Below are 18,933 nucleotides of genomic sequence, written 5' to 3' on the forward strand. Positions count from 1 at the left end.
TAGAGTGTTCCAACATGACAGCAAACCTGAACACACATCAAAGCAGGTTGTTGAATGGATAAGGGAGGCTAACTTTAACCTTTTCAAGCCAATCAAACAAATCAGGTCCATGCCTGGAAAACAACTCATTTAACTAATCGTTCTACCAATTCTGCCAAGAAGAGTCCTAAGAAGAATCCTACAAAAAGCTACCTGATGGCTTCCAAAAGCATCTGCTAAAGGTACTAACCAAAATTTTAGACTTTGCATGTATAATTTTCACCTTGCTTCACTTTTAGAAACCCCAAAATAAACGCTCACACTTTTTCGTTTTTTTGAAATCCATTTCCTCACATGGCTCATTACAGAAGTTGTGCACATGTGCTACTGTCACACCCGTTTATTGTACTCATGCCTGACTCTCTCCCGCTCTGAATCTCTTCACACTCCTCAGTTGCACCTGTGTCGTTTTGTTAAGTCAGCGTGTATAAATAGTCCGCGTCATCCCACTGTACCAAACTTCGGAGTAACGCTATACTCGCGGCTCAGAACTGAATCTCGGCCTGTGCTTTGTACTGTAGTATCCTGATTTGTCATCTCATCAGTTGCCGTTGTGTAATCATGGACTCTCTCGGGATTGCTCTCTCGCTCGGGTTGACCTTTGCTGCACTATGATTACAGAAAAGGCCATAAAAAAAAAAAAACTCGGTGGACGCATCCAGCCGCCTCTGCCCGCTGAGCGTCTAAGACACGCACATTAGATCTACTGCCTTAACATTCTGCATTGATTAGGTATCTAAAAAAAACCATACACACAATTTAAGACGCATAAACAATGGGATATGGTCAGAAGCCCAGATGCAACCCATTGCTAACCACAGCTTCGGTTTGTGGTTCATAAGAATTTTTGCATTCATGCACACACACTGAAAATGCAGTAATGGACTCTGTGTGTGTGTGTTCGTGAGTCTCAATGACTCTAAAGATGCTCTCTCTCTTTCTCTCTGGCCCATGGCCATGTCACTGGGACAATGAGGCCTACCTCCTGAAGATCATTTTTCCAGACATTGCTGAATACTCCTGCTATCTGCTCTTCCAGACTGGTAACCCAAGAATGCAGCCTTACTGCACTTACATTGTTCTGAGGGTAAGAAATGTTCTCTGCTGCCAACAAGAAACTCCAAACCTGATCATGGATACTGTAAGTGCGAGTGGCCACGTGTGTGTTTAAATACATAAACGCTTTAAATACATAAACAACCTCTGACTCGAACGTCTCCTTTTGTCCGAGAACGAGCGCACTTGAACACGTCGAGCCGCTCTCACTGTTGTTAATTAAAGAGGTTATCTCTCCGAAAGCCCGGTTTTCTCAGTGCTCTTGTTATTGTTCTCCCTCGAACGTCCCAAAGCACATATCAACTGCTTTCGCTCTTCCTGTTCTCCTCTAATCTGACAACGCCGGTCGTGCCTGGAGGCTGCTTGTGCGTTTATTTCTTCTTTCCCCAATGGAAATCTTTCCCTGTGTTTCTCAGTCATCATTCCATGCTCTCTCTCTCTCTCTCTCTCTCTCTCTCTCTCTCTCTCTCTCTCTCTGAGCTTACACAACCTCTGCAATTTTCAAGAAAGAAAATAAACATCTGCGTGTATGGCAGATGTAAAAACATGTTAATGTAAGATTGATGTCACTTGAGAAATGGCCCAAAACGACTTCGGCGGATGGCTTTGATTTAGAGTTATTAAATTTGTGTAATGACAAAGCATTCAGATTGCTATATTTGACATCCTGTACGGTTCTTATTATCCAAACTTTCTCTCTCTCTCTCCCTTGCTTTTCCTTTCATGAATCGTTCCGTGTAGAACTACAGCCGTCGCCGCTTCAGGAATCTGGAAAACACCACGCTCGGAATGAAAGGAATTCTGCTCTCTTCTCGGTTGCCCTTTTTTCCGCTCGTTGCTTTGATAGTCCTTCGCACGGCTGGGGCCCGGGAGTGTTTTTTTTTTTTTCTTTCTTTCTTTCTTTTTCTTTTTTTCCCCCTTTTGTTTTTTGAACACCGACCAACGATAACAGCATCCCATAAACAATGGGGTTTGTTGATGAGCGAGGGAGCGAGGAGAGAGAGTGTGTGATGAGGAGGAGGAGAAGACGAGGGAAGGAGGAGGAGGAGGAGGAGGAGGGGGGAGTGTTATTGCGTTTGGCAGCTGCTGCGCTGGCAGCTTCTCCGCTGAGGGTTAGCGATGTGCTCTTTGTGGCGGTGAGGAGATATTATGTCAGTTCTTGGCTATGCGGCGGCTCTCGCGGGAGACGGGACCCTGCTTCCCCTCATAAGCCCTCTCACTTTTCCTCTCTCTGTCATTCAGATCCTTTTAGCAGACACAATACTATTCATCCGCCCTGAAACGCTTCAAATGGAACACAGGAAAAATATCCCAAAATACTGATGCTGACTTTAAGGCACGGATTATTTCAGGATACGGCGCTTTCAAAGGACATAGAACAGACACGGAGAAAGACGCCGGCGCTATAAAAATGGAACCTGCTTTTATATAACGGCTGTCCTTAAACTACACCAGGAACATCACGTCTTTCAAGCTAGTCTGCATTTACAGTAGTTGCACTGTAGCTACAGTCTGAAGCGAGAAAACATACAGTCAGAGAATAGGAGTGGGGAAGGGAACGTGTAATATTATACCGTATGAGGGGAAAAAAAAAAGAATCAGATCTGTTTGAGATTTAGCCTGTTTTTGTTTAACAGATTTGACTTTCATTTGTTCTCTAATTTTGTGGGAAACAAGTGAATGGGATCCAGCTGATTCATCTTCACTTTAGAGCTTGTTTCGTTACTCAGCCAGGAAGTAACAGAGAAATAACAGTCTAGTGAACTTTACGAGATTTTTGCCCTCAGACTTATTTTCATGTCCCTCTGACCCGTCCAACACCCGGCGACCACATAACACACGGTCCTGCACCAACCAGGTACGTAGGCCAAACCCTCCAGCCACTCGATTTTCTCCGCCGAGGCCCTCAAACTTCCAGACGTTGAATTTTCAAAAAGTGATTCTGTTTGCGTATTCAGGACTGGAGAAAAGACCCAGTGACCACCCAAGAAGCGATCCATCGTGTGCAGCCGATCCCTGAATCTCCAGCTCATCCTCCATCTATTTGTGTAGGCACATTGGAAGAACGGTTTCGAATATTGGGTTTTTTTAAGAACTTATTTGGCATTCCATATCCGAATACTGGCTAAGAAAAGAAAAAAGAAACACGCACTACCTGAGTAGTGCACTCAGAACTGCCCTAGCATAGAGTCAACAAAGTGCTGGAAGCATTCCTTGATTGAGATTTTGGTCCATATTAACTAGTCCAACATTACACAGTTGCCTCAGATTTGTCCGCTGCATCATCATCATGAACACCTTTCCACCACATCCCAAAGGTGTGCTACTGGATTGAGGTCTGGTGACTGTGGAGGCCATTCAAGTACAGGGAACTCATTAACATGTTCATGACAGCATGTTGAGATGATTTCAGCTTTGCCACTTGGTGTATTATCCTGTGCTTATTAAAGGATTGGACATTTTCAGTACTTTCAATACGCAGCTCACATTTATACGATGCTCAATTGGTAATAAGTGGCCCAAAGTGTGCCAAGAAAATATCTCGCACATCATTACATCACCATCACCAGCCTGAACTGTTGATGAATTCATAAATCCATCCAAATTCTTATCTGACACCAGGTGAGGTCTTCCCCTGCTGTAGCCCATCTTCTTAAAGGTTCCACATGTTGTGCATTCAGAGATGCTCTTCAGTATACCTCAGTTGTAATTAGATGTTATTTTTGGGGTCATGCTGCCTTTCTATCAGTTTAAACCAACTGGTTGTTTTCTTATGACCTCTGGCATCAACAAGGCCTTATCATCCAGCTCATTGAATATCTACTCTTTTAGACAAGCCAGTATGGCGACACATGGCATTCAGCATTCAAAGTCATTATGATCAGCTTGACAAAGTCTACACGCCTTAAAGCATTAGGTGGTTCCATGTAATTAGCTGATTAGATATTAAAAAAGATAGGTTTAATACGTAACACCTAATAAAGTATTTTTTTATTCATCCATGACCAATATTTCCTCCATAATCTCACATACTACTCACTACACCTTTCATGTTTAAGGTGGATTGCGGGATAAGCAGGGGGATCTCTCCAGGTCAAAGTGTGCACTCATGAAAAACAAAAAAGAGCTGATCATAAGCGAGTAGTGCAAAATGTTTTTAGCGGTTCTGGAATTTATTTATTTTTTTTCCTCTGGTGAAGGTTTAGGTGTGCTGAGTCTATCCAGTTTATGCCCCATCATTTCTAACAGCATGGAAAACAAAATACACAGATTGGATCCGTAGCTAGAGTTAGTGGACTAGCTGCATTTAACAGCACCACACATTCACAGAAACAGAGCGAAGGACCCTACACAGAACCAGCAGACACACAAGGACCCGGTACTTGTACAGTATATGAACATCTAACAGATAGAAGATAAACGCTTAAAACACTTCTGAATAACCAAGTCATTAATTCTCTAGCTGCACACTACAGTCTGTCATTACGTCTTCGTAGGGGGTCATTGCTATTCATAACACTTAATGAATTTTTGTGTCGTTTTTGATGCAGCTTTATATTCCAAATCCATGCACTCGCAGCTGGGAAAGGAATCCATGTAGTGGAGAAAGCACCACCCATGTTGCAAAACACCTCTTCAGGAAGTAGCTCACAATTAGGTTTTTCCAAAACTCTACAAGCTTTAAGACGTATCGGTGCTCCTGCAGAAAAAAACATATTTCAAAAGTTCAGTTCAATCATTTTGAGATCTTTCTAGTCACTGGCTAAACACAAGAACGACTTATTATGTTTACACATGCGTGCACCGCCGGGGCCTTGGGCTTGTACCATCACACAGGTGTGGGCGCAGGCTTGTTGCCACGACAACAGGACTTGCCTAGAGCACTGCTTAGGCCCTCGTGTGCTTCTCTCAGGTTACAGGTTTCATTTCGCAAATGTTTGCTCATGGTAAACGACAGTTCCGCGTTAAGGCGATACTAAAAATCTGATCGACGTGATGTGAAAGAGGAAAAAAACAAAGCAAGGAATTTCTGCACTGCTGCAAACACCTGAAATGGTTTATAAGCCCTGGTTTAATTCAGTCTGTTGGGACAATTCTCATTTTTTCGCCGTAACACAATGAGCTCAGAGGATCAACAAATCTCAATCAAAACCTGTTTCCAATGAGCGTATGAAGATCAACTTACACAACGAGTTACACCCAACTCCAGACTAACACAGTAGCAATTCTGACTTCATCCTTCCAGTCAAAGGCACAATTAACAAGCTCAGGGATAGATTGTGTTTACTGTTTCAGCATTTACATTTCCAAAAGTTAATGGCATGTCTCAATGAGAAAACATAGTGCCTGAGCTCAGAGTTACAGAAATAAGAAACAAAATTTTTTTAAAAGAAAATTCAGGATTGAATTAAAAAAATGCACATAAAGAATCAACATCATGTACTTATATATTATGAATCAAATACAAACAGTCTTGCAAATCTCTGACTGTGCTGTACGAGGGCTCCCCCTAGAGTCTGCATTGCTTCATGACAGTTTACACAGTCCATTCTCCTTTGTGTCTATATTCACAAAGCTTCTTAGAATTCTCTCAGAGAGCTCCTATCTCAGCCTCAATATTCATAGCTGGGAGTCCTAGACTACAAGTGATTTAGAAAACCTTTTAGAGAAATTCTGAGTAAGGAAAGTACAAAAACCTTTATCTTAGTGAGAAGGCGTGGTTGACCCATGTTGCTAGTGAGGATGCAACAATTCAAATACTGTGATTGATTGATAAAATTAACATATGAACTTTGTAAAGGTCTTGAAATGCACTCTTTGTGAAAATAGATTGTCATAATAGAATAGACAGTAAAATCATAATGTTTGTATATAAAGAAATTGTATAATCATGACTACAGACTACTTGCAAAGTTTCTGTTATAGGCTAGATATCTGAAAGTTAATTAAAACAGCCAAATGTTGAAAAATGTTGAAAAAGCAACCAATTTCCACACAGTAGTTGATTTTATTAAATTTAATTAATTTTAATCCATTTCAGATCCATGGGAGCAAAATGGCTTAGCTTTTACCAATTTACATGATTACATGAAGTTCTTCTGGAAGGAAAGAAAACAACAAGAAACCAAATTGGACAGAAGAGCAGTGTTTACCTTTAGCTTTACGTTCAGGGTTAAGAGAATATTTTTTCTTTCCGCCACTTTGTCCTCTGCTATAGAAACTCTTAAGCCTCGTAAACGTCCTGCTCTCTACTCTTAACAATTTTTACCTTAGGAGCTGTTTTTAAGATGTTTCGTGAGTCGTTTTTATCTTTACTAAGATTCAATTCTAAATTTAAGGGGAAATTCTAAGCAAATGTCACAATTCTAAGAATTGTCTTAGAATTTCCTCACTAGGAGCAACTTTTAGGCTTAAGAAGCTTTGTGAATACAGGCCCAGATCATCACACCCATATGTGGTTCTTTCCTAAATTGTTACCACAAACTCCAAAGCAGAGAATTTTAAGAATGTCTTTGCTTCCCAGGTTCCTTTACTGAAGGTAAGAGGCACATGCATGTTCCAGTATGATAATGCAAGTTTCATGAAGACATGGCCTACTAAGGTCAGAGTGGAAGAACTGTTCCCTGACCTCAACAACAATGAACAGATTTGGAATAAACTGGAACATGAAGGAGGTTGTGTGAGGGCCTCATTGGCACTTTTCATTGTTTTCATTTTGGAAAGGCTTCGCTGAGAATTCCCTTATCAAGGGATGATATTTCAATGCACGATAGTTTAACTACACTACCAATAAAAAAAATATTGATCACTTAACCACTTGAAGTTGCAGGATAAAAAATAAATCAAGAGTAAAAACCACAGCTAGGTTTAATAGTTAAAGTAAGAGCATTTCCATACACACAATGTGATGAGAAATCACAGGATTGGGACTAAACAGCTGCATCGCTATAAGAAAACCTCTTGTTAGCCTTCAAATTGCTATGGAGTATAAAGATAGAATTTTTACATAATTTTTTACAACTGTCAGTTTACATCACATGACCTGCTGTTCTCCTGCAGGCACAATCCAAACACCTACATATAATCTCTGATTCACAAGCTGAAGGCCCTTTGGACTAAATCTTGACTTTTTGTACGTTTTCTTTCTCTTTAGAAAATAATCAGAAACCGTGCTAAGTAGTTAAAGTCTTCACAGATGAAGATATGTTTTTGCCACATAATTTATTAAAACAACATTATAGCTTTGGCAGATAGAATTTAGGGTTTAATTTATTTTTCTAGATATTACTTTTCTATTTATTATTACAATACTTTCCTGCATCTATGTGCATTTATGTACATATTATGTAACCTGACAGATGTTAATCTCACAGATCAGCAGGTTATGCTGCAGATGATTTTTAAAAACCTTATATCCTATTATTTAATTTTTTTTTGTAATATAGTGTTCTTTTTTTTAACAATGCATATACTCTAATATGGTGTCCATCTGAAACAACTTTCTTATAAAACTTTATTCATAGGATAAAGTATCAAAGATGTGACAGTCTGCACAGCCTGATCTAACACTTCTGTTTAAGCTTAGTGGCAAACCAACACAAAACATTACAGCGGGAAATCAAACTAAAAAGTGAAGGAAGGTTTTTCCTCTTGTTCGCACACTTCTAATTCAGAAGAGGAGTCTTTGCTTGGTCTGAAAGTCTTTAATCTCATGAATCTCCTCTCCTGTCCGCTTTCAGCATCAGTCACATCATGATTTCGGCTTGAATGGATCTGACCAGATCTTCACACCTTAATAAGGGGGGAAAACAAAGAGGGAGAGAGAGAGAGAGAGAGAGAGCGTTAGAAAACTTATAATAAATACAACAGCAATTAAATAACCTGTGATGACTGTTTTGTGTGTGTGTGTGTTTTTTTGTTGTTTTTTTAAGGTCTCCCATGTGGTTTTAGATGCTAAACTCACCTACAGGCTGAACATCTGCTTGGTTAATTCCTTCTCGGTTAACTTTCTGGATTTGCTCTGTAGAGATTAGAGATTTAGAATAATATTAGACACATGGATAATGGTGATAAGATAATTATGGCAGTTGAAGACAAGAATGAAGTTATTCTGCACTAATTAATGATCATTATAAGCAGTAATTCAGCTACAGTTTGTAGACAAATGGCGCAAGAAGAGGCGATATAGAGCTGTAAAAAAAATACAGTTAAATATATATTTTAGCAGACTTACTGTACTCGTCTATGTGCATGAGTGGGTGGAAAAATATAGGATATATAGCTGCTGCTACCGCAGTCACAAAACCCCCGAATATGAACACCGTCAGTCTCCTGTTCGCCATGTTTGTTTTCACTTCTCAGAGAAGGACAGCGCGAGAGAGGTTATTTTCTTCCGGGTCCAAGTCAAACATTATTAGTGTAAAATATTAGACAAAAATATTATAATTAAACGATTTAAAAGTTGTTAAATAAACATACGTATTTTAATAAATTCAGTAAAAAAAAATATGGATCTTTTAGCTATATTAGCAAAAATAAACAGTGAAGGGATTTCTTTTCTGGGGTAAAGTTCTTCAACGACGACGATGATAATAATAATAATAATTATTATTATTATTATAACAACTCCGGTTGTAAAATAATAATAATAATAATAATAATAATAATAATTGTTGTTAGAAAATTAATTCTCAAACTCGACATTTCAAGCTATGCTAAAAAAATATATATATACATCACACTCTATGATGTAATAGGGCTGATGTCCTAGTACTTGGAATCTAATAATCTGTAGAAAAACAACAGGGCTCTGCACAATCTATGATGTAATTGGGTGGCTGTCATAGTGCTTAGGCCCTAATTAAGTGCTGTATATTAACTAAATAATCTGTCAATAAAATCTGCCAATTGCTACAACAAAATATGAAGAGCCAAAATATACAAAATGTTAAATTATTAACAATATTTAATGGTTACTTTTTTAGCCTTTGTTATTACAGAAAAAAGCAGAAATTTACCATATGTACTAAAAAATGTAGAAGTTTATAGTTTTTTGTTTCTGTTTGTAAATTTATATTTGTTGACATTTAACAAAAATTAAGAGATTTAAAACACAATTTTGTGTATTAGGTCCTTTATGTTGTAGAGCGTTGCTTGGAGAGAAAAAAAAAATACTATTTGTTCCCGCCTACGTTCCAAAAACCGCTCTGCTGATTTGCGAATTTATTGGAAGCCCGAGCGAGTAGCCAATCATAGCGCAGAAGACCAAGCCCAACCCTCCAATCCTGGAGCAGGACCCGGCTTTAGCGAACACTGCTGTGTCACTTCCGGGTTGGGATCGCTTACTTTTAGCACATTCATTTAGCGCGCCTGTCAAGCGATCGTTTCTAAGGTGAAGCGCGACTATGGCGTCCTGTAGCTCCTATCGGCTGAGTTGCTCCATTCCGGGTCATGAGATGGATGTCAGGGGGGTCGCCGCGGCGCTTTTTCCTCACGGAGCTTTTGTTTCCGTTTCCAGAGACAGAACAGCCAAAGTCTGGGTGCCCGATTCAAGGTAGCCGGTGAACTCGATACGCTTCATTCAGCTCGGTGTAGTGTTCAGTGTGTGTGAGAGACTGTAAATAACGTACTGTTCCGCTATTTAAGCAAATGATCATGTCATCTGATATAACGTGATAATAGTTATCTGCTAGAGAAGGAGCTAGCTAACTGTCAGAGCTAACCGAGACTGAAGCAGGGCTTTTTCAGGAAAGCTAACTGACTCAGGATCAGATCTAGAAGAAATACAAAAATGTAGACTGTTTGGTAAAGGTGTAGACACTGATCCAGGACAGGAGTGTTCTGTTTTCAGAGTAACTCTCAAAACAGAGAGGAATGTAGATTGTTTAGAAGTTTGCTTACTTCCTGCATTCCCATTTTTACCTTCTAAAAATCAGAAATGAACTGATCTCACTTCAATCACTGCTCTGATATCTTATCAGATACAGAATGATAGGATCTCCTGATCTTCTCATAGGCGAGGAAACATTTTACACTCAGGGATTCATCCCTTTACTCCCTCACTCACTTACTCACTCATCATCTATACCTCTTTATCCTGTATACCCTGTTTTGGGGGCCTGGAGCCTATCCCAGGAGGTGGGATATACCCTGGATGATCCATCGCAGGGCACACACACACACGCACACAAACTCACACGCTCATTTACACATTTAAGGCAATTCTGGAATGCGAATCTACATATCTTTGGACTGTGGGAGGAAACCGGAGCACCCGGAGGAAACCCACCAAGGAAAAACTAAAAGAACCCTTGATGCTGCAGATTCAAGGCTACAGTGCTACTCACTAAGTCACCTCCTTGCCGAGATCCCTTTAAATATTTTAATCCCTGACCCCTCAGTACAGATTTTTTTGCAGAAACAATTTAAATCATATAATATTAAAATGAGTTTGATTTTTTTAATTAATTTAATAATAATAAACTAAAAGTTTTGGAGTAGTATAAAACAGGAAAAAGCTAAATAAACTATGTTGTCTCCTTCTCTGTGATTTCTGGTTCTGTAGTGAGAACAGGGGCTACACGGAGATGCACAGCATGAACGGCCACACCAACTACGTGTCCTGCGTGTGCATCATCGCCCCCAATGAGACGTACCCACGCGGGCTCATCGCCACCGGCGGCAACGACCACAACATCTGCATCTTCTCTCTGGATCGTCCGGATCCGCTCTTCACTCTAAAGGGACATAAAAACACAGGTACTCACATGCGCTCCTGTGTCTAATCGATTTCAGTTCAGCCATGAATTTCCCAGCTCGAATACACCTCAACTGACTTCCCAGATCAGGAGCAGATCATGTAGAGGTGTGTCAGAGTGGGAAAATCTGCTTGAACTGATAAGCAAGCCGTTTACATAATCTCTCTATGATCTGCATGAGAGTGGAAAGAGCATCACCTACTGGTTTACTGAGAGTGCAGTGTAGAGGTAGGAATATTAATTAGTGTTGATGACTGCGATTGTGATGATTTGTCGTCTGCAGTGTGTACGCTGTCTGCCGGGAAGTTCGGGACGTTGCTGAGTGGATCATGGGACACAACAGCCAAAGTCTGGCTTAGTGACAAGTGTATGATGACCTTACAGGTGCGCTCACACTGACAGCTTCTAATGTCTTCTATTGTACAGAAGTTTAATATCTAGGAAGTGTTATTAACTCCTAAATGTTGTTGATATTATATATGTAGAAAAAAGCGTATGTTTGTCCTTTTAATCCCGCATGATGGCAGGGTCACACGGCAGCCGTGTGGGCGGTTGTCATTTTGCCAGAGCAAGGTCTTATGCTCACAGGATCCGCTGACAAAACTATTAAACTCTGGAAAGCAGGCCGGTGTGAGAAAACATACAAAGGTAAGTCATGTTTTTTTTGTATAATGAGGATGATATTTAATGGATAAAACATTTAATAATAAGGTGGAAGGATGAAGTTTAATGTAAAGCAGAGTCACACTTATTGTACCACCCTGAAGACTCTGCCGTTCCCATTTTTTATTGATTGTAGTGTTTTTTTTTTTCCATTCATAAACACATCATGCCCATTTTTAACCATTTATGTGTACATGACCAGTCAATAGTTTGGACACACTTTCTAGTTCCGAGGTCTTTCCTGTTTTTATATGTCTTTTTACACTGTATAACAATACTGAAGGTGTTCAAAATACCTGATAATCCCCCATGGAACAGTTGATATTGAGATGTCTCTGCTACTCATGCTCTGTAAATCCTTTATAACTGCTCTAATCTGAGGTGCTGTTTGTTAATTGGTGATTTTTGAGGCTGGTAACTTTAAATGAACTTCTCCTCTGCAGCAGAGGTAAATTTTGGTCTTGCTTTCCTGGGATGGTCTTTATGAGAGCCAGTTTCATCCTGGTGATTTTCATGTGCATTTGCAAACCCCATTAATACTGTACTCGCAAGAACCATTCTGATCTTCATGTCTTAGAATAACAACTTTGTTACATTAACACTTAATGTCATATGTGGTATTTTATAGTTTTGTCCTATAGTGTAGAAAAATAGATCACTACACACACACAGACACACACACACAACAAAACATTGAATTAGAAGGTATGTCCAAACGTTTGACTGGTACCGTATGGTTGATGTTATGGAGTGTCTGTAAGAGAGTTCTTGTTGTAACTTGCAGTATAACAGCTATAAATAATAATTTTCTCACACACCAGTAATCATGAATTCTGACGGATTTGCATCTTTCGAATTCATCCGAACTGCCTTAGGTAGATCTGTACTGACACACTAAAGCCTATCAATACAAATAACATGGTGGGTGTGAAACTAAAGGTAAATTAGAGCTTGTCTGTGTACTCCACTACTTGGGTTGATTTTGAAGTGGCTGGTAGAGATTGAGCTGTTTAGAGAAATTTACTAGAAAAATCAAGTAAAAAGAAATCAGCTTCAAAATTTTTTCGACATATACTTATTATTATACATTACCGAGCACTTTGTTAGAAATACCTATACTAATATAAGTATGGGTTATAAACCACTAATCATTTGTGCAATTATCTAATCTGCTTAATGGTTACAGATTTAGTCAAGAGTTCCAGGTAATGTTCATATCAGCTATCGGAATTAAGAAAAATGTGATTCCAGTGATTTTGAATGCAGCATGGTGGTCGGTGCCAGGGGGGTGTGGTTGAAGTGTTTTCATAACTGGTGATCTCCTGGGAGTTTCACAAATGACATGGCGGTTTACTCTAAATAGTACAATAAAGGGGAAAAACATCCAGTTAGAGAGAACAGCCAGACTGGTTTAAACTGACAGAAAGGCTACAGTAACTCGGATAACAACTCTGTACAATTACGGTGAGCACCTCAACCTGTTCTACCTTGAGACAGATGTGCTCCAACAGCCGATGACCCTGTCAGGTTCACTCCTGTCAACTAAGAACAAGGAGCTGAGGCTGCAATAGGCACAGCATCACCAAACGGAACAGTATAAGACTATTAGTGGACGTGGTTTTTTTTTTTTTTGGGCTGGTGGAGGTGGTGTTACGGTGTGGGAATGGTTTCTTGTCACACTTTGGAACTGTTAATACCAGAATATTATTGCATGAATGCCACAGAATATTTAGGTATTGTTGCTGACCGTGTCTCATCATGCTCTTCTAACGACTATTTCCAGCATGATAATGCAGCTTATCACAAAGCAAACGTTTTCTCAAGCTGGTTAAATAAATATGAAAGTGTTATTTTCAGTCACCTGAACCAGTAGAACATCTTTGGGATGTGGCGCAGCTAAAAGATCAACAAGAGTCGTGTCATGCCTTCACATCAACGTGAAGCGAGATCTCAAAGTAATGTGTTTTGTTTTTTTTGTTTACATACATGGGACTTCATGTCGGGAAGAATGGTGGCTTTTTTCAGAGCGAAAGAAAGCTAGTGTTAGTATAGTGTTCCCAAAAAAGTGCTTGATGAGTGTATAGTCAGTATCTTGGATATATGTTTAACATGTATCGAGTTAAAAACATCGGATCTGTTAAAAGTAGTCTATCAATGTCTCAATCATACGGAAAAGATTGCATTTACAAATGTCAAAAAACTTCGACAGTTCAATACTAGGGGTCTATAATGCCAGATCTGGGTTTTGTGTTCCAGGACACGAGGACTGTGTGAGGGGACTAGCTGTGCTGAACAACCTGGAGTTTTTATCCTGCAGCAATGACGCCAGCATCAGACGATGGATGGTGGCGGGAGAATGCGTTCAAGTCTACTACAGTCACACTAACTTCATCTACAGTTTGGCTGTGTTCCCCGATGGACAAGGTGAAGAAGCAGTGAAGGGCATTTCTAACACAGATGGAGCTCTCCCATGACGTCATCACACCACAGTACAAAAATACATACGTGAATAAAGAATCTATAATGAATAGAGATAAAATCTGCATGTTGTTTATTTTCTCTCTGGTAGGGTTTGTGAGCACTGGAGAGGACAGGACAGTCCGTATCTGGAAGGATGGCGAATGTGCTCAGACCATCCGTCTGCCTGCCCAGTCGGTCTGGTGCGGTTGCGTGCTGCCCAACAGGGACATTGTTATTGGAGCAAGGTATATTGGTTAAAATCATGTTTTGCTACCTTTTGCTTGTATTTGCAACACTAACGTCAACAAGGCTGGACTTTGTGACAACGTAAATACCACCGGTTTATTATCCACAGCGACGGCATGATCCGGGTGTTTACCGATAGCGAGGAGCGTGTAGCGAGTGCTCAGGATCTGCAAGCGTTCGAGGAAGAGGTCTCCAAAGCCACTATAGACCCCAAGGCTGGAGAACTGGGAGACATCAAGATAGAGGATTTACCGGGCAAAGAGCATTTAATTGAGCCAGGTGAGCAGAGCATGAACTATTTTTACACATTTTAGACACATTTAGAATTTAATCTTAGTGAAGATGTGCCAGGAATGTACCATGGACACATTTGCCAGAAACACGGCTAACAACAAGTGTGCATGGTAGGGAATCGAGACGGACAGACACGGCTCATAAAGGAGGGCGGTAAGGTCGAGGCGTACCAGTGGAGCACGAGCGACAGCCGCTGGGTGAAGATCGGGGACGTGGTGGGCGGCTCCTCCAAGCAGAACTCCAAGAGCGTGATGTACGAGGGGAAGGTAGGACATCGTACAGTACTGTCGGTAATACTGTGTAAACCTCATGAGCTCATTTGAAAGAAAAGTGTAATTTGTTCCTAGGGAAAATCTATAATACAAATGTTATGAGGATCTGCATTCTGGTTATATTAAGCCTAAACTTCAGATAAAACACAGAGGACTTCTATCCAAGAGCGTTGTGATCCTGCACGAAGATGGAACTTCCACACACTTCTACCCATACTGTCGACACTTGTTTTGAGCTGTTAAAGCATCCTTCCTATAGTCCTGATCTTGTTCCATCGGACTTTCACCTGTTTGGTCCCCTGTAGGCAGCCCTTTTAGGATGAAGATTCAGCTCTGATAAAAAAGTGAAGACAACGGTGCATTCGTGGCTCAGCCTAAAACATTTTTAATGAGGGAATATAAAAGCTTGTTGACCGATGGACAAAATGTATTGAAAAAGCAATGAGATTATGTATACATGTATTTTGTCTTTTCTAAAGGTTAATGAAAATAAATACTACATCCTTACTATATCTCAGCTTTAAAATTTCCAAATGCAAGTCAGTTTAACTTGCAGCTGACAATACATTCTACATCCGGTTATATGGAATGCAGTATCCTTTAACTCGAGGTGAAATAACAGAAGGTAATGAGGTCATCGTAATGTTTCTCACCGTTATTCTCCTTCCTTCATCAGGAGTATGATTTTGTTTTCACCATTGACGTAAATGAAGGCGGGCCCTCCATGAAGCTGCCCTACAACGTGACCGATGACCCCTGGCTGGCAGCTCATAACTTTCTGCAGAAGAATGACCTAAACCCCATGTTCTTGGATCAGGTGGCTAACTTCATCATCGAGAACACCAAGGGACAAACACTCGGCCCAGGACCGGCCAGCGCCGTCGATCCTTTTACAGGCGAGCAACTGCCATTTGCTTTCTATTACACTGTTACTGCTTCCACAAAGAATCTTTTTAGGAAGTTATGAATTATTCTAATTTTTTTTTACATTATTTAAATTCATTCTTTTTAGGTGCAGGACGGTATATTCCAGGATCAGGAGACCCAAGACAAGGCTTCGGAGGAGATCCCTTCACAGGTAGCTTTGTTAAAACTGTGGCTCTGTTGCCCATTCACTTTTAATAGAACATAAAAAATTCTGATAAATGAAAATACAACATGTATAGAAAAAGACAGAGAGAGAGAGACTAGGGATATACGTGTAAAACATTGTCGTGATATCGTGATAATGTTGTATCAGGAGGTCCCTCGTGACTGTTTCCTGCAGTGTCCTGCCACTCCATCCATGGTGTTCCCTGTATTGTGCCCTGGGCTCCAGGCTCCTCATAACCATACATAGACATAGATCATGAATATCTGGAGAGTTAATATGGGTTTTACTGATTTGTGAATTCTTTATTCTTTTTCTATAAAATAATGTTTCACACATTCTGTTCTTAAAATCTGCTGTTCTTTTTCTCAAATCATCTCATTTCATCTGTATATTAGTAGGTAATCATGTAATGTATAGCAGTAACTGCCTCTCGGTATGAACACCAGGCGTTCACATGCATGTTTTTCCAGGTGCTGGCCGATACATTCCCGGATCAGGACCTGCGTCTACAGCGTCTACAGGCGTGGCTGATCCCTTCACAGGTAGTGCAACATCCCACTCTGTATATAAAGGCACCTTTTTAATACATATACAAACGTCGTCTCTTGTTGCCTTACGCAGGTGGCAGTGCCTACTCATCTGCTGCGCTCCAGAAGGCTGCCACAAATATTTATTTCCCCAAAACAGATGGAGTTATGTTTGAGCAGGCCAACGCTACACAGATTCTCGGTAAGATCCTTCTGCTCAAAGCTAAATCATCCACAGATAAAGTGATGATGATGAATAAATGAATGTTTCCAAATATGTGTGTGTGTGTGTGTGTGTGTGTGTGTGTGTGTGTGTGTTAGCTAAGCTGCGGGAGCTGAACGGCAACGCTCCAGAGGACCACAGGCTGAGCGACGAGGTGTTGGGCAATCTGGAGAAACTGTTGCACACAGTCTCAAACCCTAAAAACCAAGATCAGCCTACAGCAGAACAAATCAGCATCCTCTGGAGGACCAGCCACTGGCCTGAAGGTAATACACATGCACAGGTTTTTTTAAACTTTGCCAATTCTATAGCATAGGAATGCATGGTATTATGGGAAAAGTACACAAAGGGCAGATTTCACCTTTGTCCTGTAAGATGCATTCTTTTAATCGTGTCGCCTGTAATTTTAGCACTTGCAAGTCTCTTTAGTGAGTTCCTGGCATAAAGTATAGCATATCATTAGGAGGTGGCTTTCACGGGTATCAAATTTTTTCCTGTTGACCCATTATCATACCTGACTACTAGTAACTTGGTTAGAAAATAAAATTCTAATTTTATTTGTCATATACACACACATACGAAATGCCGTGAAATGCTTATGCGACTGCCCGTGACCTGAAAACTAATTTCTTTGTGATTAAATAAACTGCACTATCGAGTGCAATTAAATTTAAAGTATAATCTTTATATGAAATTAATATAAAAATAATAATTAAAATATGTAAAACATGTTTAAAATTTAGTCTATAAACGTACAATATTTTAAAAAGTTAGGAAAAATAAAATAGAAGGGAATATAAATTAAGCAGGACTTGATAAACTCCAGGTATAAAAGTGTAAGAATATGTAAGTGTTTTATGAAAAAGAGCAGCAGTATGAATGAAATAAATGTTGCAGGTCTTGTTAACGTGCTAATCAATTATACTCTGTACCAAATAGCATAAAGAATCATTTAAAATACTAATTCAAAATATGTGGTCTGCCTTTATGCTAATGTCAAGCGGTACTAAGTGTTGATGTCTACCTGTACTTTGTGCACACATTCTCTCTGTACTGGATATTTCATATCGTTCATGACCGAATGAATGATCGTCATGGTAATACTGAATGTGACTCTCCACAGATATCGTCTTCCCCGTCCTGGACATTCTGCGCATGGCTGTGCGCCACCCTGAGATCAATGCTCAGATGTGTGGAGGAACAGAAGGTGCCAGTCTGTGTAACCACCTGCTGGGCCTCATGTCTCCAGAAGGCCGGGCAGCCAATCAAATGCTGGCTTTGCGTACATTCTGTAACTGTTTCTCCGGATCCCGTGGCCGCTCTCTGCTCCTGGGCCAGAGGGAAGCCGTTCTTTCCCGTGCCGCCGAGCTCCGCACTGTCTGTAACAAAAACATCCATGTGGCTCTGGCCACTCTGGTGCTGAACTACGCAGGTGTGCTTCATGGCCAAGAGGTTGAGATCGAGGCCAAAGCCCAGTGCTTATCGGTGGCCAGCAGTGCTCTGGAGGTAGTGCAGGACAAAGAGGCCGTGTTTCGGCTTCTAGTAGCACTCGGAACCACAGTGTCCGGAGACAGCACGGCCAGAGATCTAGCTCGCTCGCTAGGAGTCGCGTCGCAGATCACGAAGTACGCCGGCGTGTCCGACCCGGCTAAAGTGGGCGAGTGTTGTCGACTGCTGCTGGATGAACTGCAGTGACGTGACGCGAAGTGCAAATCTGCCTGCAACTGTTTTACATGATCCTCTCACATTGCAGCCACTCGGCACTCAGTTTAAACTGTTTCTGCTTCCTGGTGATGAACGAATGCATGATATGAATAAAACCGTGATGTATAATAATCCCTCCCAATGCAATGTCACGTGCACTGCAAAGTGCAAAATGTTAGTTGGATATATTTATATACTAGAGCTGCACAGTTAATTGCATAAAAAAAATCGCAATAAGGACCTGTGCTATTATTTAATCTTAAAAGCCTGACAGGTAATATGCACATGGTCGGGAATTTGTTGAATTGTCAATAATTCAAGTATTTGTTTATTTTTTACTTACTTTTGAGGTGATAATGTCGGCACACATCTTAACAAGATCATTTGTGCCATTATATGCTGTTGGATAAATACAAAATTGAATACTAAATTGTACATCCAATAGTTACATATCGCAGTTTAAATCGCATGTCAAAATAAACACAATGTGAGTCCCTGATCAAACTGTGCAGCCCTAATATATATATATATATATATATATATATATATTTATATATTTATATATATATATATATATATATATATATATATATATATT

At 40.2% G+C, this 18,933-nt stretch overlaps 2 protein-coding genes across 2 annotated transcripts; one reads left to right on the forward strand and one right to left on the reverse strand.

The window, feature by feature from the left end:
• Positions 1 to 7,580: 7,580 nt before the first annotated feature.
• Positions 7,581 to 8,478, reverse strand: smim20 (small integral membrane protein 20). Its single transcript, XM_053498777.1, has 3 exons — positions 8,330 to 8,478; positions 8,060 to 8,116; positions 7,581 to 7,887 (listed from the first exon to the last, which is right to left on the reverse strand). Exons 1-3 carry the CDS (start codon positions 8,436 to 8,438, stop codon positions 7,847 to 7,849), a joined length of 207 nt encoding a protein of 68 aa, XP_053354752.1. The 5' UTR covers positions 8,439 to 8,478; the 3' UTR covers positions 7,581 to 7,846.
• A 943-nt stretch (positions 8,479 to 9,421) lies between these two features.
• Positions 9,422 to 18,887, forward strand: plaa (phospholipase A2-activating protein). Its single transcript, XM_053495618.1, has 14 exons — positions 9,422 to 9,649; positions 10,661 to 10,854; positions 11,137 to 11,237; positions 11,381 to 11,501; positions 13,773 to 13,940; positions 14,086 to 14,221; positions 14,332 to 14,501; positions 14,631 to 14,782; positions 15,465 to 15,684; positions 15,801 to 15,866; positions 16,352 to 16,423; positions 16,503 to 16,610; positions 16,730 to 16,897; positions 17,755 to 18,887. Exons 1-14 carry the CDS (start codon positions 9,501 to 9,503, stop codon positions 18,324 to 18,326), a joined length of 2,397 nt encoding a protein of 798 aa, XP_053351593.1. The 5' UTR covers positions 9,422 to 9,500; the 3' UTR covers positions 18,327 to 18,887.
• The last annotated feature ends 46 nt before the right edge of the window (positions 18,888 to 18,933 follow it).

This window comes from Clarias gariepinus, chromosome 1 (assembly GCF_024256425.1).
Source record: "Clarias gariepinus isolate MV-2021 ecotype Netherlands chromosome 1, CGAR_prim_01v2, whole genome shotgun sequence".
NCBI classification, from domain to species: domain Eukaryota; kingdom Metazoa; phylum Chordata; class Actinopteri; order Siluriformes; family Clariidae; genus Clarias; species Clarias gariepinus.